The sequence below is a fragment of the Spermophilus citellus genome, assembly GCF_964194105.1.
Source record: "Spermophilus citellus genome assembly, chromosome: 12".
In the NCBI taxonomy this organism is placed as follows: Eukaryota; Metazoa; Chordata; class Mammalia; order Rodentia; family Sciuridae; genus Spermophilus; species Spermophilus citellus.
In genome coordinates, this window is record NC_138198.1 from 7,688,362 (window position 1) to 7,709,627 (window position 21,266).

General features: G+C 49.4%; 1 protein-coding gene across 9 annotated transcripts in view; it reads left to right on the forward strand.

Annotated features, from left to right (window-relative positions):
* The window catches only part of WNK2 (WNK lysine deficient protein kinase 2), a 126,603-nt gene that overhangs the window by 90,375 nt on the left and 14,962 nt on the right, over positions 1 to 21,266 (forward strand). For 4 of the 9 annotated variants that reach the window (XM_081263238.1, XM_081263236.1, XM_081263242.1 and 1 more), the window contains 7 exons: positions 9,956 to 10,677; positions 11,139 to 11,244; positions 12,883 to 12,971; positions 13,070 to 13,740; positions 15,617 to 15,831; positions 16,784 to 16,954; positions 17,783 to 17,881. In XM_081263238.1, coding sequence (XP_081119364.1) covers positions 9,956 to 10,677; positions 11,139 to 11,244; positions 12,883 to 12,971; positions 13,070 to 13,740; positions 15,617 to 15,831; positions 16,784 to 16,954; positions 17,783 to 17,881 — 2,073 coding nt within the window. The remainder of the gene's footprint in view (positions 1 to 9,955; positions 10,678 to 11,138; positions 11,245 to 12,882; positions 12,972 to 13,069; positions 13,741 to 15,616; positions 15,832 to 16,783; positions 16,955 to 17,782; positions 17,882 to 21,266) is intronic. The other 5 variants (XM_081263241.1, XM_081263239.1, XM_081263240.1 and 2 more) reach the window with 3 other exon arrangements.

Here is a 21,266-nt window from a genome sequence, read left to right on the forward strand (position 1 = left end):
AGTACATGTAGAGCAATCACCCTATCTTGAATTGTGAAACAAAACCTGACAAATTTAAGTATAATTGATATTATACCAGATATAGTCTCTGATAATAATGAAGAATTAAATAACACTTATAAATTATCCATGGGTGAAAGAAATAGTCTCAAGTATTTAGAAATATTTTTGAGTGAATATGAAAATATACCATCATCCAAACATTTAAAAAAGATATGTTACTAATTGTACAAAATCTTTTCCAAAGAATACATGAAGAAGGAACATTTTCCAAATCATTTTAAGAGGCTAGCATTACCCTGATTTAAAACCAGACAAAGGCAGTATCAAAAGAGAGAGCAATAGACCAATATCTATCATGAACATAAAGGGGAAATTTTCTCAATAAAACTTTAGAGAGTCAAATCTGGCAATATATAAAAAGAACAATACACCATGAGAAAATGGGTATATTCCTGGAAAGCAACAGTCAAGATTCAATTAACCTGCCCTATTAATAGTCTAATGAAGGAGAAAAACTGACATCATTATATTAGTGGATATAGCAAAAACATTTAACCAAATACAGCATCCATTTGTGATAAAAATTCTCAGCAGTTTAAGAAAGGAGCTTGCTCAACCTGATAAAGGTCATCAACACAAACATAAAAACAAACCTCCAGCTAACATCATATTTTTTTGTGAAAGACCAATGTGTTCTCCCGCCCTAAGAATGTAAGAAGGCAAGGGTGCCATTTTCACCATTCTTATTCAACATTGAACCAAAGTCCTAACTGTTAGACTTCAAGACAGGCAAGAAGCAAATAAAAGACATGTGAATTAAAAGGAAGAAATAAAACTCCCTATTATCAGATAATATGATCTTATATTTAGATAATCCCATGAATTCCGCAGCAACAACAAACAGCTTCTACTAAGTGAGTTTAGCAAAACCACAGGCTTCATAGTCAACATCCAAAAATAACTATTTCGTGATCCTTGCAGCGAACAATGGAAAACCAAAACTTTGAAAACAGACCATTTCCTATAGCAAAATAAATAAGTAATAAAAAGAAGAAATGCATAGGTACAAATTTAAGACATTATATGCAGAAATTACAAAGTACCGTCGAAATGAATCAACGATGACGTAGATAAGTGGAGAAGTACACTTCGTACATGGGCTGGAAGATTCGACATAGTAAAAATGTCAGTTGATCTATAAAGATTAATGCAATATAAATAAAACTAAAACTAAAGCAATATTTTTGTAGATATGGACGAGCTGATTATTAAGTTTATATGGACATACAAAGGAAACAGAAATAGCCGAAACAATTTTTTAATAGAAGATCAAGTTAGAATGATAACACTACCCGTATTAAGACTTACTATAAAGTTATGTAGTATGGCAAAGGCATTGACACACAGATCAATGGGATAGAATAGAGAGCCCTGAAATGACCCCTACATTTTGATTTTTTAAAAAAAACAAGGATGCTAATTTGATTCGATGGAGAAAGGATAGTCTTTTCAATAAGTGATGTTGAATAGTGGCTCATTCATATGCAAAAAATGAACCTTGACCCTATGCTTCTCATCTTATAGAAAAATTAATTCACACTAGGCCAAATGTAAAATGCAAAACTTATGTGACTTTTAGAAGAAAACTTTTGTGACCTGTGGCCAGAATTCTTAGACATGATATCAAAGGTATATTCCATAAAAGAAAAAAAATGGATAAATTGGATGTTGTCAAAATCTTCTACCCTGTGAAAACACACTATCAAGGGAATAAAAAGACAACTTACACTCTGGGAGAAAATAACTGCAAATCACATATCCAACTTGGTATTTCTACAAGGAATATATAAAGAATTCATAAAACTCAACAGTAAGAAAACAATGATAAATAAAGAAAAAAATCCGTACAATCATGTCAATAAATGCAGAAAAGCTATTTGACAAAACTGAACAACTATAAACATCCTCAGAAAACTTGGAATAGAAAGGAACTTTGTCAACTTGAAGAATAGAACATAAAATCCTACGACTAATATCATACATAATGGTGAATGACTGAATGCTTCCTCCAACTATCAGGAAGAAGACAAAGATGTCTGCTCTCACCACTTAATTCATCACGTTACTGGAGAGTCTAAGCAGTTTAGTAAGTCTGGAAAAGAGAGGAAAAAGCATCTGGATTGAAAAGAAATAAACAGTCTTATATTCACAGAAAACATTTTTATAGCAAATGCAATGGAATATCTAAAACTACTAGAACCAGTAACCGAGCTGGGTTGTAGTATATCGGAGCAATATGCAAAATTTCTGTGTACTAGCAACGATCAAAAACTGAAATTCTAACAAACTATTCTTTACAGCCTATGAACTATTTAGGGCTTATCTGACAAAATGTGTATAAGGTCTTTACAATGAAAACTACAAAACAGTCCTGAAGGAAACTAAAGAAAATCTAATAATTCCTCAGGATTTTCGATGTCTACTCCTTGAGAGATACTAGGAAAATGAAAATACTAGCCAGATTAGGAGGAAATATGTTTGTAAGGTTTGTATGTGATGAAGGACTTTCACCCAGGTAATACCAGGAACTATCAAAATGCGGTGGTAGAAAAATAAGCTAATGAAAAGATCTATACAGACAGTTCACCTAAGATCTGTCTATCAAGTATATGAAAAGGTCATTGTTCAGTTGGGAACGACAGAGTAAAAGCGCCACGAAAGATCACTTATGCTTATTAAAATAACTAGAATTCAAAAGATCAAGTGTTATTGAGGTGTAATGGAGCTATAATTCTTTATTTTTTTAGTAGATGGACACAATACCTTCATTTTTTTTTTATTTCATTTATTTTCATGTGCTGCTGAGGATTGAACCCAAGCCTCACACAGGCTAGGCAAGTGTTCTACCACTGAGCTACAACCCCAGCCCCAGGGAACTAGAATTCTTATGCACTGTACGGAGTGCTATAACAACTTCAAAAAACAGTCCTAATTTAAAAAAAAATATATATATATATATATATGTGTGTGTGTGTGTGTGTGTGTGTGTGTTGTAGATAGACACAATTATTTTGTTTACTTAGTTTTTGCTGTGGTGCTGGGAATCAAACCCAGTGCCTTGTGTGTTCTAGGCAAGTACTTTACCACTGAGCTACAACCCCAGCCCAATGCTAATTTTTTAAAATGTAAATATATAGCTGCCATATGATCCAAACATTCCGTGTCCAAGTACTGTCAACTTTCTGTATCTGCAGGGGATCGGTTCCAAGGCCCCTCTTTTGGCCACCAAAATCTGTAGATTATGTAAAATGGTGTAGTATTTGCATATAACCTAAACACAACCCCTGTATGCTTAATTTATTTAGCAGTACTGAGGATTGAACTCAGGGATGGTTTACCACTGGACTTTTTTATTTTTTGTTTTGAGACAGTCTTGCTAAGTTGTACAGGCTGACCTTGAACTTGGTTCCTCCTGCCTCGGCTTCCCAAGTGTAACCACTGTGCCCATCTATACTTTAAATAATATCCACATTATTGATAGGTACAATGTAGGTACTCTGTAATGGTTGGTATACTGATACTGTATTGTTTAGGGAATAATGACAAGAAAAAAAGATAGTACATGTTCAGTAAGGAAGCAATTAAAAAAAAAACATTTTCAACTGATGACTGGTTGAAAACATGGATGGGAAACACATAGATTCAGAGGGGGGACTCTACTTACCCAAGAAAAAATAAAAGCAGATGTCTGTACAAAGATTTTTACAGAAATGTTCATAGCAGCTTTATTTGTAACGGCACAACCTTGAAAGCCCAGATCCCCATCAGCAAGGGGACACATCATGATTTAGCCACACAGCATAACACTACTCTGCCACAAAAAGAAATCAACTAATGGTATTTATTTCAGCATGCATGATTCTCAAAATAATTGTGCTGAACCAAAGATTACAGACAAAAGAATACATACTATGTGGTTGCATTTATGTAAAATACCAGAAAATGCACACTGATCTCTAGGGACTGAAAGCAGGCCACTAGTTGTCTGGGAACAAGAATATGACAGGGAAGAGAGGAAAGGAAAGACACAAGGTTCATAAGGAAAACGTGTGATAGCCAGGTAGTGCTGTGCACACCTGGCATCCCAGCCATCTGGAAGGCCAAGGCAGCAGGACCACAAGTTCAAGGCTAGCCTCAGCAACTTAGCAAGACCCTGTCTCAAAATAAAATAAAAAGGGCCGGGGTGTGTAGCTCAGTGGTAGAGTGCTTGCCTAGTATGTTTGAGGATCTGGGTTCAGTCTCCAGTAGTACATAATAAAAAAAAAAAAAAAAAAAAAAATAAGGCAAGGAAGGAGAGAAAAAGCAACACTGAACATGGACATATAGAAATCCTTAGTAAGATGATAGTTTTTAACCCAAGTAGGTCAGTACTTAAAAGGTAAATGGGCTAAATCTCAATGCTTGTTAAAAGTAGACAAAAACAGCTGGACTCTGTGGTGTTCACACCTGTGATCCCAGTGGCTTGGGAGGCTGAGGCAGGAGGATCAGGAGCGCAAAGCCAGCCTCAGCAACTTAGAGAGGCCTTGTCCCTAAACAAAATATTTTAAAAGGGCTTGGGATATGGCTCAGTAGTTAAGTGCCCCTGGGTTTAGTCCCTGGTACCGAAAAAAAAAAAAAATAGATTTTCAGCCAAAAGTATATGGTTGAAAGAGTCTTACCAGGAAGATAGGATATTTCAGTATTTGCATACGTTTAATAAAATAACCTCAAAATACATCACAATTAACAGAAATAAAGAAATAAATTTATCACCACTGTGGGAGATTTGTACTTTTAGAACAGAAATAGAAAATCAATAAGGACGTAGAAGATATCGACCAAAGAACTAGCAGTCAGTCTCATTATATACACAGAAGGTTTTTAATGACTGATTTAATTGTACAAAGTAATAGTGAATAGATTTAAGTGGAACCTTAAAAGAATATGGCAGTGACTAAATTGTGTTGATTTCAGAGTTCAAGGTTGGTTTAACTTAATTTGAATTAAGAATGTGGTGAATTTGTTAAAGCATGTGATCATTTCAATAGATGGATAATTCTATTTTTAAAAAAGAAAAAAAAAAAACCCCAGCTAGTGTTCTAATTGGTGAAATACTGAATACCTTCTCCATGAGATGGGGAGCAAGATAAGGATGTCCACTCCTGCCACTCCTGCTTGGTATCCTAAATCCTAGGTAGTACCATATTGGGGGAGGGGAAGGAGGGAGGAGAAGGAGACAGGCAGGTCTGACATAGCCCCAGACACTGCCCATACAGTTCAATCAGGATTTCTGGACTTGGTAGGCAGTATCATTCTGTTTCGAACCCTCCAGATGATTCCATTCTGAAGCCAAGTTCAAGAGCCAGTGGCCTGATCACTTGTGAATACATAGGAAGAGTTGGGGTCACAGCGTAATAGCTTTATTTTTCATTTGAAGAAAATGCTTTTCATCTCAAAAGAAGTTTTTTTTTGTTGTTGTTGTTGTTGTTATTGTTTTGAGTAGTGCTAAGGATCAAACCCAGGGCCTCACATATACTAGGCCAGCACTCTAACCCTAATCCCCAACCCCTCAAAACAAGGTTTTCCAAAGCAAACATTGGCTTATTTGAGTTGGTACCAACTTGATGTAGCATTTTCTCTCATCCACTCCAGTAGGAATCATCTGTAAATGGAAAAAATACATAGTGTGTTGTAATAGACCCACAGAGCGGGTGATCCTTCTGTGTCTCAGTGCAGCGCCACATTAGTGCTACATAAAAGGTGATTTATAAAATATGACTACTTTTTATTTAAAATTTGGGCAGAGCCAAGCATGGTGGCTCTGGAGGATCGAAAGTTCAAAGTCAGCCTCAGCAACTTAGTGAGGCCCTGTCTCAAAAAATAAAAAGGTTTGGGGCGTGGCTCACTGGTTGAGTGCCTCTAGGTTCAATAGCTGATACCAAAAAAAAAAAAAAAAAAAAATTGGACAGAGCAATATAAGCATCTTTGACTCTAAGTTCTCGTTAGAAGTTACTGGGCTAAACTGCTGTTCCTTCCAAGAAAACCTATTTGTTAAAACTTTCCCATTTTGAAGTAGAAATTATTATTTTGGGGAGTCATATAATTTTGTATTTTTAACCTCTATTTAATAGCATTTTTTAAAATGCTGTTTTAAAAAGTGACAAAGACTGCAATGGAAGAATTATAACAACCACTATTTGTTGATAAAGTGATTATGTACATGGAAATTTGAATTCACAGATAAATTATTAGAATTAAGTGAAATACAGAATGTAATTGTTCTATATATTACCAGCACACAGAAAGTGAGAAACTTTGAAAAGTTCCACTAATAGTAACATGAAAATATTAAGATAACCAACACATGTGTAAGACCTCTATAGCAAAACATGGAGAGAAAATTAAAAAGAAATGAGTGGAAAGATACCTACTATATTCATGTTACTGGAAGATCCAATATTATAAACACTTTACTTCTCCCCAAACAGATCCATAGATTCCATGAGATCCCAATTAAAATTGGAACTATTTTGTTTTGTCTTGTTTTTGTGGCAGTGGGGGTAGAACCCAGGGGCACTTGACCACTGAGCCACATTCTTAGTCCTTTTCTATTTATTTTGAGATAGGGTCTTGCTGAGTTTCCCAGGCTGGTCTCAAATTTGTGACTCTCCTGCCTCAGCCTCCCAAGTAATTGGGATGATAGCTATGCACATTTGCACCTGGCTTGAACCATTTGCAATAGATATCATCAGATATATGATATCTGTGGAAGTAGAAAGGCCAGACAAAACCTAGGTGGTTTCTAGGGGAAGAAGACCATGCTGAATTTTATGACTATTATATAAACCTGCAATCATGGAAACAAACTGATCCTGAAACAGGATAGGAAAATTGAACAATGGAGCAGAAGAGATGCCAAATGTAGCCCGCATATTTGGCCATGTGATTGACAAGAGAGGTCTTACTGCCCAACCGTGGGGACAGGATGGCCACTCAATAAAAGGAGTTGGGACATGGGCCTTTTGCATGGGGGGAGAATAATCCTACTTCCAACCTCAAGTCATATACATATTCAGTAACAAGTGAATGTCAAATCTCAGTGTAAAAGGCAAAACAGTCGATTTCCTAGAAGTAATGAAGGACAATGTCTTATTGGGCCCAATGTAGGACAGACACATCGCAGTTCAACGAAAACTTTAAAGGAAAGACTGGCTACATATTGGTTAAATTTGACTACATTGTGCTGAGGATACACACACACACACACACAAGTCAAGTTTGATGGCATTAAAATGAAGCACTAATGGTCATCAAAAGATATCACTAATTGCCAGGCATGGTGGTGCATGCCTGTAATCCCAGTGACTCTGGATGCTGAGGCAGGAGGGTAGTAGGTTCAAAGCCAGCCTCATCAACTTAACAAAGTCCTAAGCAGCATAGTGAGACCCTAACTCAACATAAAAAGGGCTGGGGATGTGGCTCAGTGGTTAAACACCCTTGAGTTCAATCCCTGGTACCAAAAATAAATAAATAAATAAACAAACAAACAAACAAACACCACTAATAGAGCAAGTAGGCAAATCAGAGAGAGGGTATTTGCAATACGTAAACAACAATGTTTCTTATCTAGCAAATGTGATGCATTCCTATAAATCAAAAAAGAATGAAAACTCAATAGAAAAACCACCTAGACATGGACAGGTGTATCATAAAAGAATATATCTCAGCTTACTCAGGAGGCTAAGGCCAGAGGATCACAACTTCAAAGCCATGCTGGGAAACTTAGAGACCCTATCTCTAAGTAAAACTTTTAAAAGGTTGGGGGTGTAGCTGAGTGCTTGTCTAGCATGTATGATACCCTGGGTTTAATCCCCAGATCCCCCCACCCTCAACATACACACACACATACACACCAGAAGCTAGTCAACTGGCAAAAAAAAATATGAAAATGTATTTAATTATTTGTTAAAGAAATACAAATCAAAACCACAGTGACATACCACCTCACTGTGTTAGGAGTGGCTATTATCTTAAAAAAAAACAGCAAGTACTGATAAGGATATGGAGAAGTGGGAACCTTGTATACAGTTGGAATGTAAATTTGTACAGCCATTATGGAAAGCAGTGTAGAGGTTGCTCAGAAAATTAGGATAGAATTACCATTGGATCCAGCAGTCCCACATCTGGCTAAAGAAAGACCTGGAAGAAATAAATATCTGCTCTCCTGTGTTTATTGCAGTTCTATTCATAATAGCTAAGATACGGAAACTAACTAAATATCTATCAACAGATAAGTGGATAAAGAAAATGTGATATACATGTACATAGAATACTATTCAGCCATTAAAAAGGAAATTCTGCTGTTTACAACAGCACAGATGAAACTGGAAGACAATATGCTAAGTAATAAAGCCAGTCATAGAAAGATAACTGCATGGTTTCACCTCTATGAGGTGTTTCAAATTGACTCAGAGTAGAAGGGAGGTTTCCAGGGATGCAGGGAAGGGAAGTGGAGTTGTTCTTCAGTGGGCAGAAAGGTTCGGTTATACAAGCTTGAGTAAGTTCCAAAGATCCGGCTTATAGTACAGTGCCTGCAGTTAGCTGCGGAGCACTGCAAACTTAAATGTGTGTTAGGAGGGAGATTTCATGCTGTGTTCATTAGAAGTGAAAACAAACCTCAAGGAAACCCTAGCACGCTCTCCCAGGCTGACTTGGGGAAGGCAGGAAGCTCTAGGAGCACCCAGGGACCAACAAGGAGACACAGGCCCCACGTGGGGAGGCCACTTAGCATCCTGTACTGAAGGTCAAAGATGCTTTCTGGGGTGTGTGTGCCTGGCAGGATCTGAGACCTGCACACCAGGCTTCTGTGTCAGTTGAGGTCCCACACCAGCAGCCTCCCGTGTGCACTGACACAAATGTGTGTGTGTGAGTATGTGTGTGTGTGTGTGTGTGTGTGTGTGTGTACAGAACAACATGGGTGTGTCTCCCATGCACCATGGGGAGAGAGAGATAAACACATAGTCGTTCCGTGGATAGCATGTTCCATGCGGGCACAACAGAACTCGGGTTTGGAAGGACTTGAGGCAAAGCCGCGAAGACAAGCAGGAGAGACCACTTGTCGGTCTCCTTGACCTTGGTTGGGGCAGGGGCTTCAGGGTCCGGGAAGCTCCACACCTCCACCTGTTCTTTGTGGTTTTCATTTTTGTTTAGTGTACGTCATTCATGTCATTTTAAAAGACAAAGGTTGATTTCATTTTTTTTAGGTAAGAAAAGCGGGCTAATAGGCCAGGTAGGTTTGGGCAAGACTGCATTGTGTGCTCCTCTGAGGTTGTTCCCACGAGCACCCCAAAGCTCAGGGAAAGAGGCTGTTGGACTGTTTCCTGGTTGGGTTTCCAGGTCCCTTCTCCCCTGGCTCCACGTGGTGGCCTTGCCAAAGCCTGGGTGCCTGGTGGACGGGCAGGTCCCAGGTTCCTGCTCACTCTGGGCCATGGAGGGATATATGGCCTGCCACTCAAACTCCTTAACTAACTAGACTCACTTCTAAGTTGTGCGGAATGGGCCTGGACAAGGGGGTTTGCCAGCCACATTTATGGAGCTCACTCGGCAGGTGAGGATTTGGACAGGTGGAAGAGAGAGGGCAGTGGGAAGTGGCATTTGTGCCACCACCAAAGGGGACACTGTAGGATCAGAGACCAGGAGGTGAGGACAGATGCTGAGAGGTCTGCAGAAGGCCATTCAGGCGGCCAGCAGTGCTGCTGAGACAGCCTGGGCAGGTGGGGACCTGGTGTATGGGGGGATAGGGAGCAGAGTGCGGGGCTGTGGCCAGGTCACCTGAGGAAGGCATCTCTGGACAGGACCAGGTGACTAGGACCAGGGTAAGGCAGAAACAAAGGCACCTGTCCTATTTCTCTAGACGCGGCACCCTTCACAGACCAGCGGACCTTGAAGGAAACAGCCAGCTCCCTTGCTGCTCAGCAGCTCCTGAGCCATCCCAGTGACCCTCCTAGAGGGGCACCAGCCCCCCTGGCCCCACCCTCCCCTCCTGTGACTACTGCACCTCAAGACACAGCAGCACCAGCCGCCAGCACCATGTCAGAGCCAGCACCAGGGACTGCCGTTCAGGCAGGGCGTCCAGGGACCCCTCAGGAGCCAGCCAGTGAGCACGAGGCTCCCCAGCCACTGGCCAAGACTCATGATGCCCAGCGTGCTGCCCAGCCCCTCAGCATGGGCCGAGGACCTTGCGCCCCTGTTCTGGAGGCCTCCCGAAGTTCTGCAGGTCTGGGGGAGCTTGCCTCGGCCAGGGAGGTCAGCATTCCCGCAGAGCCCCTGCCTGCTGTGGCACCAGAGCCCAGCCCTCCCAGTGGGGGCCTGCAACCTGCCCCTGGTCAGCTGCCGCCTCAGCTCTCCACGGCAGTGGGAGCCATCAGCCTGGCTGCCTCCCAGCTCCCCAGCCCACCACTGGGGCCCACTGCCCCTCCACAACCACCCTCAGCCCTGGAGTCCGATGGGGAAGGGCCACCCCCGAGGGTAGGCTTTGTGGACAGCACCATCAAGAGTCTGGATGAGAAACTGCGGACCCTGCTGTATCAGGAGCACGTGCCCACCTCCTCCGCCTCCGCTGGGACTCCCATGGAGGTGAGTGACAGACCTCACCCCACCCCCAGCCCCTGGGAGGAGACCGGCCCCACAGGGAGGCGATGGGGGGTTTCTGGCCCCACCACCGGCACTGAGTGAAGTGGCCCCCAGAGCTCACTATACTGCCTCAGCCCTCAGTGAGCAGCTGCACCCACCCCAGGGAGGCTGTCCTGGGTGGGGGCAGGGGGTGGGCAGGCATCCCAGTTATGCAGGGCCACCCCCAGCCACGGCCTGACCTGACCCATTCTCTTGGTGACCCACCCCTGTAATAAGAGGCCTCTGTTTTGGAGTCTTGCACGAACGTCACCACCCAGCCCAACTGTCTGCACGGAGGCGGAGGCAGGGGCCAGTCCAAGGACTGCCCCAGAGACAGGAGGGGAAGTAGATTTGCAGTTGAGTTGCCAAGATGTCGGCAAGCCAGGCTCACAGCTCTTCCCTTTTGTGTTTCTTTCTTCATTCAGTTGGAAAAGTCAGAAACAGCCCCTGCAGGATGGGGCCCTGTGGAGCAGGAGCCGGAGCGGGAGCAGGAGCCGGAGCGGGAGCAGGGCGCGTCCTCACCAATGACAGGTAGCCGGCTCAAGGTCATGCCTGACCCTGGGCAGGGTCTTAAGTGCCACTTCCTTCCTGGGCCTGGAACCTCCTGCATAGTTAATACCCACTGAATTCTAGAAGAAACTACACAATCACACTCCAAGCAGAGAAAGCCCTTCTTGGAAACCTGAAAGCTTAATGGGTGGGTGCTAAGATATGTAGGGAGCATGTCTCAGGCCCCCAGTGTCCCTGATGACCAATGTCTAAACACGGTGGATGTCCCTGGGCCAAAGGTTTCTCCAGCAGGGTTACCAGATATCCACAAATGGCCATGTGATTTTGGCTAGCGTGTGGGCGGGGCGAGGAGGGGCTTTCCTGAACCCAACGGGGGTTTCCTTGCACCTCTGTGGAAATTCTTTCATTGCCTGAACTCCTGAGTCTCCATCCTAAGTGATCTGGTCTAACCTCGAAGGTGCGAGGTTCCTCCTCAGCCTGGAGCTTCTTGGGGGGATTGGAAGGATGAGAATCAGGATCCAGCTAAGACTGGAAATAAAATGGACGTGTGAGAAGCTGGTGATATTTAGCCCAGAGATGGGGAGGCACAGGCAGAGGCGGGAGAGGTCTGCCCCCACCTCCCGCCAGCTGCCCTACCTGTGAGAGGTGTCCCCCAGACCCCTTCTGCAGATGAGGAGCCTGCAAGCCCTGAAACTTGCACTCCAAGGCAAACTCAGGAGGGAAGCTCTAAGAGGCTGATTCAAGGTGGGAACAAGTGCCTTTGTGGCTGTCAGAGCTGCCCAGAAATAAGAGAGAGCACACCCCTTACTTCTGGTAGTAGCGAGCCCCTCTTCATTCTTGGAGTGTACAGAGGTGGTTGCAGGATGCCCCCCACAGGGATGCAAAGAGGAAAGTCAAGTATGGCCCACAGGTGCATGATGATCAGACACAGAACCTGACATTTAGATGGTAGGGGTGACTGGGGGGGGGGTCCCCAGCCTCCCTGGGGCTGATTGGCTCTTGTGTCCTTCTGTAGCACATTGGTTCAGCTCCAGCCCCAACCTGTCCCTGAGTTTTCTTTGCCACATGGGGTCTTGGCTCTGGCTGGTGCCCATGCATCAGCTCATGGGGCTTCTCTTATTGGCTCCTCATGGCAATCCCAAGAAAGTAGCTGGAAATACCGTGCCATCCTCCACTCCACAGAAGGAGGGCACTGGGGCAGCTGCAGGAGCGGCCGGCGCTCCCTAGGCATCAAGGAGCAGGGTTGGCAGTTGGACCTGTTGACCTGCTTGGTGAGACCCTCCTAAAGCTGAAAGGCACCTGGGGAAGCAGTGCGGGCCATCCAGAGTGCAGAGAGCGTGTCGTGTCGGGTGCTCCTTCCTTCCTCAAGTCTGTTCACCATGTATTTTCAGTCTTAGAACAAGTCAGCTGGGCTAGGGGTGTGGCTCAGGGTTAGAGCACTTGTGTGCGAGACTCTGGGTTCAGTCCCCAGCACTTCAGACCACACACACACGCGCACGCATGCACGCACATACATACACGCATGCACGCACACACACCAGCTGCCTTCCCTGCCCAGCAGTGGCGCTCCCAAGGGACTCAGCATGGCTCTTTCCACCATGAGCCCTTCCTGTCTCTTCCCCTGTCCCACCCCCAGTAATGCTGTCAATGTTCCTACAGCAGAATCGTCTTCCAGCAACACGCTGGGCTGTGACAGTGACGGAGGGCAGGTGGCCTCAGACTCACCTGCAGCACCCAGTGCTCCCCAGGTAAGGGTGGCTTTTATGACGTGATGTTAGGCCAGCTGGTGAGCCCTGCCCTCAGCCGGTATTTTCACGAAATCTCTTCATTTCCGCTTGTATCCAAGGGTGTCCCTGCTTCCGCAAGCCCCGCATTAATGGAGCCCACGGACCGGAAAGGCAGGGTCCCCAGGGAAGCCCCAGCAGAACCCATGCAGAGCTCTCTGGAGACGGACACAGGAGGCAGCCGCCCCAGCCACCCGCCGAGCCAGGAGTCACCTCGGAAGCAGCCAGGACAGGACGGCAGCTCACCGGCCAAGACCGTGGGCCGCTTCTCGGTGGTCAGCACGCAGGATGAGTGGACCCTGGCCTCCCCCCGCGGCACGAGGTACTCCGCCCCGCCCGACGTCTACCTGGACGAGGTCCCCTCCAGCCCTGATGTGAAGCTGGCGGTGCGGCGGGTGCAGACGGCCTCCTCCATCGAGGTCGGTGCAGGCGAGCCTGCGTCCAGTGACTCTGGGGACGAGTGCCCGCGGAGGAGGCCCCCGGTGCAGAAGCAGTCCTCCCTGCCCAGTGGCGGTGGTGTGGCCAGCGACTTAGTGAAGAAGGCCACTGCCTTCCTACACAGGTCCTCCAGGGCCGGTTCACTGGGCCCTGAGACTCCCAGCAGGGCGGGCGTGAAGGTCCCCACCATCAGCGTCACCTCCTTCCACTCCCAGTCATCCTACATCAGCAGCGACAATGACTCTGAGTTTGAGGACGCGGACATAAAGAAGGAACTGCGCAGCCTCCGGGAGAAGTACGTGCCGAGGCCAGCGTGGGCCCTGTGAGCCGTGCTGGATGGAGTTCAGGTCCTGGACGGGCAGGCATTCACTTGCAGCTGCTGGTCAAGGGGACAGGCAGTGACGAGGCCCACTTAGGCCCCTCCCTTTGGCCGGCTGGGTGAGGAAAGTCCCTCTTTCAGGGTGTCCTCCACACTGTACTGGCTTGACCCTGCTGCCTGCCTGGGTTCTGGCTTCTCAGGGGGCCCCGCCTCCCCTCTGGTCCCTTCATCCCTCCAGTCCTCTTCCTCAGTCACCCTCAGGAAGGACATCTCTCATGAGCCACATGCCTGCCTTCCCGCTCTCTCACTGTCTCTCGGCTGATCTCTGTCTCTGTCTCTTATCCAGCAATCATTCATTCTCCCTGTCTCGCGGTTGGGGCTTACTGCCACCCCAAGATGTCCTTTGCGACAGGAGGGGGAGCCTGGACAGTGAAGCTAGTAGGGGTGGCTAATGGGACTCCACAGTGGCTGGAAAGCAGGCTCAGAAATTGCACGTGCCCACAGGAGGAGCTACGCACCTGTCCCAGTGCACAGGGAGTGTTAGAGACCCTGAGGACTCGCTGTGTGTCTACAGGAGCCATGTGGGGGTCGAGGAGGGGCCAGCTGTAGCATGGGAGATCCAGGGCGTAAAGAGTTGCCAGATCCTAGGAATGTTCTAGAAGGCAGCCCCAGCAGCTTCATCCCCCAGTGGAGCCAGACAATGGAGGGGCCCAAGCAGCACCACCTGGAACTGGTGGGAGCAGAGCGGGAGGGGCTCCTGGGCACAGCCTTCCCAGGGTCCTAGAGTCAGTGTCATGGAATCAAATGAGGGGTGAGGCCTAGAGGTGGGGCGGGCCTCGTAAGGTGGAAGCCAGGGGAGGGGAAGGGGGAGTTACAGAAGCACCTTGAAGGAAGGGATTCAGGGAAATGGAGAGAGTGGGGATATGGAGCCCAGGGGAAAGGGGTGATCTTTAGAAGTGGGCAGGGTAGAATTTGAGCCTCAATCTAGTATTAAGGGGACTTGGTTACATCTGATAGGAAGTAGCCAGTGGTCCTGAGTCTTTCTTGCCTCAGAACCCCCTGGACCTTGTTAGGATGCAGGTGCCTGAGCCCCAGGGTTTTGATGTGCACATGGGGATTTCTTAAGAAAGACTTTTTCTAAAGCAGACACGGCAGATTTAGAGGATGCAGGAGGTGATGTCAGAGCTTGCTCCCTTGTGTCCAACCACGAAAATCATGTTTCCCCAGCATAAAAGGTGGAGATGGGCCGTGACCCCCTTGTGGGGGCAGCTGGTGGGGTTGGCACCTGACTTCCCAAAGCTCAGCCCAAGGCACGGGAGGGTGGTGGGGAAGGCAGCCACAAGTCCTCAGGGAGACTCCCCAAGGGGCCTCCGCCTCCTTCCCTTCAGCTGTCCTGGAGACTGTCCCAGCTCATGATCGTGACCCAGAACAGTGGACCCAGCAGGGCAGAGTCCACTTAGCAGCCTTATGTGGGGCAGATAACTCACGATAAACTAAGGCAGCCTCTTTCTCTTCACCTATGCTAATGCTCTGGGCTTTTGTCACCAGCCTCAGCCTACGTGTCTATATGGAGTCCTCTGTGCCACCCTGGCCATCAAGGCAAAGGCAGTGTTTAGGATTCTGGATATCTGAAAACTTCAAGTTGCTTGGTTCCCCTGCATCAATGCTGGGGGCCCCTTGCCTTGGCCTGGCTTATATAAACAGTGCCATTGAAAGCCCCATGTGGCCCTCCAGTGGTCCAAGGTAGAGACACAGGCACTGCCACCCCACGTCACCTCTTCTCCCCCCACCCCGCCCACGGGCCACCTCCTGCAGGGGAAGCCCACCTGCCCTGCCTCTCTCCCTCCTCCAGGCACCTGAAGGAGATCTCGGAGCTGCAGAGCCAGCAGAAACAGGAGATCGAGGCTCTGTACCGCCGCCTGGGCAAGCCACTTCCGCCCAACGTGGGCTTCTTCCATACGGCGCCCCCGACTGGCCGCCGGAGGAAAACCAGCAAGAGCAAGCTGAAGGCGGGCAAGCTGCTGAACCCCTTAGTACAGCAGCTCAAGGTCGTGGCCTCCAGCACAGGTCGGCCTCTGGGGGGAGGGCTGCTGTGGGCCTGGGAGGGAGGGAGCTGGGGGACTCCCGAGTAAGCCTTGGGAGGCAGACTCGGTGCAACTGCCACACCACCAGACCTGGAAGGACATTTGGGGTTCTCTTCTTTCCTGATCGCCTTTCACTGGAGAAAGGAAGTTGTTGCGGGACCAGGGGGACCACCCTCACCTCCCCGGCCTCTGTGCTTGGTGCAGAGTGGTGAGATCCGTGTGGAGGCAGGGGCTGCTTGGAGCTAGACCTTAGCCCCAGGTGATAGACGGCCAGAAGCCCAAGGTGGCTCTTCCCACCTGATCCTCCCTGCAGGAAGCTGCCTAAGACAGCAGGCTGCTTCCTCTGACCCCATCTGAGGCTGATGTCAGTCTGCTCCCTGGGTGTGAAGCGGCTGCCTTTGGGAAAGGTGGAAGGATGGGGATGTCCTCCTGGCCTGGACAGGGTAGCAGCCAGTCTCTGGGGCTACACTGGTCTGGCTCCAAGGCAGTGTCCTTGCATGTCAGGGGTTCCTCTGAGGCATCCTGAATGGCGTTCTGGGACAGAGATCCCACGAACCCAAATCCCCAAGCATGCCCTGTGGGAAGGCATGGCAAACTAACCAACCACACACCGTTGGTTCATTGCCAGATCCCAAAGCCCAGGGGAGACTTGTTTGAGTGAGAGGTACACAGGCTGCTTTGGGCGCAGATGTGTCTCCTGCCAATTATTTGCACAGCACAGGTCCGGCATGGCACTGGGGACTGGGGGAGATGGGGCACTTTCTTTGTCCCCCAACATTCCATCCAGGAGATGAGCCATGTGCCCGTTTTCTGCAGGAGTCTCTGAGCTTCCCCAAGGTCACCCAGCAAAGAGCTGAGAGCAGACCCAGCCCACCACACCCTCCCCTCTCCAGTGGCACCTCATGGTGCCTGTCACCTCTTCTCCCCCCGCCCAGGTCACTTGTCTGACTCCAGCAGAGGCCCTCCCTCTAAGGACCCTGCCCACGCCAGCACAGCCCCGTGCGCGAAGGCAGTTCAGACCCAGCAGCCCTGCTCCGTCCGAGCCTCCTTGTCCACAGACATCTGCTCCGGCTTAGCCAGTGACGGAGGCGGAGCGCGTGGCCAAGGTGATTTCCAGCTTGCCTGTCTCCGAGCATGTGCCAGCCACATAGGGCCTCAGTGGTGTCCCAGGGGTACGCCCATATGTGTAGAGGGGACCAGAGCCGCAGCCAAGGCTGCTGAGCAGCTTGGTAAAGAAAAAGGGGCAGGTGGGGGGGGGGAGAGAAAAAAAGAAGATATAGTCTGTGGATGCCAAAAATGTCACTGTCCCCCATCACCAGGTCTTGCTGTAAGGTGCTCAGAGGCAGGTGATGGCTTTGCTAGATGGGCCTCTGGGGAGTGGCCAGAACTGGAAGGGGTCAGCCCGATGACAGGGAAAGGACAGGGCTTGGCGTCTTGCTGTGTTCTGCCGCGCCCGTTCCTAGGCACCGGCTGCCCTGCCCCTGTCCGCTCCCTACAGCGGAGCCCAACGGTGCTAAACACCGGGTCCTTCCAAAGTCCACGGGACGGCTGGGGGACGAGGGCTCAGCTCTCAAGCTGGGAATTTGGCCCTGAGGAGGAAATGCTGTCTCGTCAACGCTGCCGTGGACGGCAGCAGCTGCTCGATAAGGCGCTCTCCTGTCCTCACCATCTCTGTCCAGAGAAATCATGGTGACCGACGCAGGTGCCCCGCCCCTCCCCCCACCTGCCCCTCTCCTCTGGGCCTCTTCTCTTCTGCTCCTACCGTTGCCTCCTTCCCCTCCCATGGTCAGTGGCTTTGGTGCTCGGGCTGGGCTAGGTGGAGCCGTGGATGTTAAGTTCCAAGGCTGGTGTGGCTGTTGGTGTGGAGGAGGAATCGCAGCAACCTGTACTTGATGCGTGTCTCTCTGTTTTCTTCCCTTTATATTCATTTGCAGGCTGGACGGTTTACCACCCAACGTCTGAAAGAGGGGCCTATAAGTCTAGTAGCAAGCCTCGTGCTCGATTCCTCAGTGGACCCGTATCTGTGTCCATCTGTCTGTATTTGTTCTTTTGTATTTTCCCACCTCTTGGCCCTTGGTTTGTCCCTTCCCCGCCCCCGTCTTCATTACCTCTCATACATTTCATAGGATGCCTCCCCTACCCCTTGCAGTCACCTCCTCAGTTTGAAAGGTGGACCCCATGAGCCCTTCCCGTTGAACACCACCATCTGCCCCACCCCCAGCCCCCAGAAGGCCGTGTGCATGCTCTTGGCTGCGCCTGGGCACCAGAAGCACGTGCAGCGGCACCCCCGCCCTGCCACAGGCCCCTCCGCCCCTCACGTGCCAGGGCACTCTGCATTTCTTCCGTCACCTCATTTATTTGATTTATTTTTCTTACGTTGGATGTAGTTTTCTTTTCTGTTGCAATTGTGGCCAGTATACGTGTCTGCTGTCCCCCAGTTCCAGCAACAACAAAAAGATAACCCCCAACCTGCTCTAGGTGCACGGTGTGTTGCACACGTGTCTAAACTCTGAAGACGTGCATGTAGCAGGCCGGTGCCGTCCCAAAGGTCCCTGGAGGTTGTGACCTCTGCCCAGGGGCTACAGCCCAACACCCAGCTCTGCGTCTGCCCACTGTCCTCGCCCCGCATGTGGAGATGCTAAGAACCTGCTACAGGGGCTGAGGTTACAGCTCAGTGGTAGAGCGCTTGCCCGGCATGCGCAACACCCTGGGTGCAGTCCCCAGCACCACAGAAAATGAAAGTTACAATTTAAAAAGCATTTGCTCCAGCGAGGGCTTCCTGAGACTCCATACACACCCACACAGGGAAGTCTGATCCCCTGCACTGCTCCTCGCCCCCTCTTCAACTCAGAGACATGAGACTGACATCTGTCCCTCAGCTCTTCCTTGGGAGCCTGCGTCCTGCTTGGCCCCTTTTTCTTCTCTACCCAGCTGGAGCGCTTTGCTGGATGTGCCTTCCTGACACCCCATCCCCACCCCGAAACCTCAGGGATGAAGTCATTGACGCAGCTCCTTGACCTCCAACAAACCAAACCCTAGTTCCAGCTTCTCTCACACACCCTAGGACACACCCCAAGTGCCCAGGAGTGCACACCTGCTTGGGCCACACGATGGTGCGGCTTATTTTTAACCCTCATGATGATTGGCAAATGAATCAAAAATTGTGCACTTTTTAGGTTTTTTGTCTTTTTTAACAGAAAAATTGAACTTTTTGACAATTGGATTGGAGATGCTGGTTTGGGGCACATGACTTTTTGCTTGTACAATAAAGATACATTGTGCTTGTGGGGACCCAGAGGCCATGTTTGCAGTAAGTAACCATTGCCATTGCCACCCCATCAGAGGCCCGTACGGATCATCATTTTCCAGGTGGGGTCAGGCCGAGGGCACTAGGCCACTGTGGGAATGCCAGTGGCTTCCTGTTAGCCTTTTGTCTGTTTGATGGGCTGCCCTGTTTGAGCCACGGTGGTGCCCAGCTGGCGGCACATCTGTGTGGCTTCTGGTCAGTTGCTGAAGCGGAGGTGGACCTGGGCTGGGTGGCCTCCCTGGTGCATCTCTCCCTGTCCCTGTTCCCAGCCTTGTCCGGGCCCTGCTCCCCTGGTGCCTCTCTTGCTTCCCTGGTACAAATGTAGCTCACACTGGGGTGGTCCCCAGGGTTGAAGGCACCTGGGTATCTGGGTGTCTCTTGTCCCCTGAATGGCTGCCGTTGGTCTTGGGAATCGAGCAGAGCACACGGTGGCTTTCCCAGTGTGTTGGGTGAAGCAGTGCAGCGACAGTGGCGTGACTGTACCCCTGAGATTGGCACTGCTTTTCTACACCAGGTTGTGTTTTTAAAGGGTTTAAGAAGTGAGACAACATGGATGGACAAAGGCCACGGAATAGAGTGTGGAATGTCTGAGGCAGGAGAGGCTGGTCGGCCTCGGGTGCGGTGGCTGCTGCCTGCCCTGGCCTTGAGCATGTGCTAGTGTTTGTCCACAGCCCGCCCCTTTCAGGTACACTTGGCTGTTTCTGCCTTTTCAGATGATCACACAGCCCCATGTGCTCTCGGGTAGCTGGGCAGGCAGAGCCCAGATGGGCACCAGCTCTGGGTACTTCTTAGTGTAGAACCTGGTCTGGGAGAGTGCCGGCTCAGCAGCCAGGGTGGGCTGGAGGCCACCAGCCTCCCCTGGTGCTCTGCAGGATATAGCGGAGAGGCCTCCTGGCCGGTGTGCTGCTGGCCCCTGGGTTATAGAGCTTAGGGCTTCTCACTGAGCTCTCCATCTGTGTGTCTGCTGGCTCCTGAGTAACCACAGGAGTGACCAAGAGAAGGATGCACTTGGAGGTCTGTGAGGACTGAGGGGCTAGAGGGAAGGTCAAAGTCTCAGGAGCACATGAGGCCCAGGGTAGTCAGACTAAGTGGGTCTGGAGGCCTGGAGGAGGGATGGGCCCTCCGGGTAGGGGCAGCCTGAACAAATGTCGAGGAAGATGCCAGAATGTGCCCAGCTCTGTGGGGTTGTGGGGTCAGGGGTGATGCTACAAGGAGAGGAGGAGCTGAAGCTTAGGGACAGGTGTGGCCAGGGAGGAGGCATCTGGCCCAGCCCAGCGCTTGCTTGAGGAAACCTAGGGAAGTTTCTGTTCACTGCCTTCCTTAGTGTGGGACAGCCCTCACTTCCTAGAAAAGAAAAGCCTTCGGGATCATAAAAGGTGCATTATATTTTAGCATATGGAAAGGTCTTGGCTTCCATGAAGCTCAGTGAAGATGCTACCCAAACAGGGTTTGTTGAGGTCAGCAGATGGGCTGGGGGACCATTTAGGGCAAAGCCAAGTGGAGCAGCAGGTAGATCCAGAGGTGGGTGCTGACCCCAGGAGGAGGAGCAGGGAATGGGTTCGTGGCTGCAGTGAGTGGGCAGGCCCTAGGGGAGTGTGGACCCTGTGTCAGACACCCCCATCGGCACTGGCCCAGTACCCAGCTGCTCACCCACCAGGCCCTTCCTTGTGGTAGCTGGAGGAGCTTGGGAAACTATGTCCTCAAGGATGGTGGCTGTGGAACCAAGGAAGAGGGGCCCAGGTGTTGAGGTTCTGTTGGTCAGAAGCTCTGGTCACACACTGCTGACCAACCTCCTTTTGCATCCTCCCACCTGACCAGGCAGGCACTGGTACCTTGAGGCCTTGGTCTGCACACAGGGACCACAGAGTCGCATGTCGCATTGTTCCGTCATCATCCATTGGCTACATCATGTTGGGCTAAGGGATCCTTCCACAGCTCCCAGTTCTCCTTACCCTGGAAGTCTTCATCCCTCCCTGTAGAGGGGGGAGCTGAGTGGGGCCCCCAGCAGAGGGCACTGGGTGAGCGGGCCCACTGTGCCCACGAGGCTTCAGCCTTGGCAGCCGTGGATCAGGGTGGCTTGACAACAGTGGCTATCTAGGGACAAGATGTAT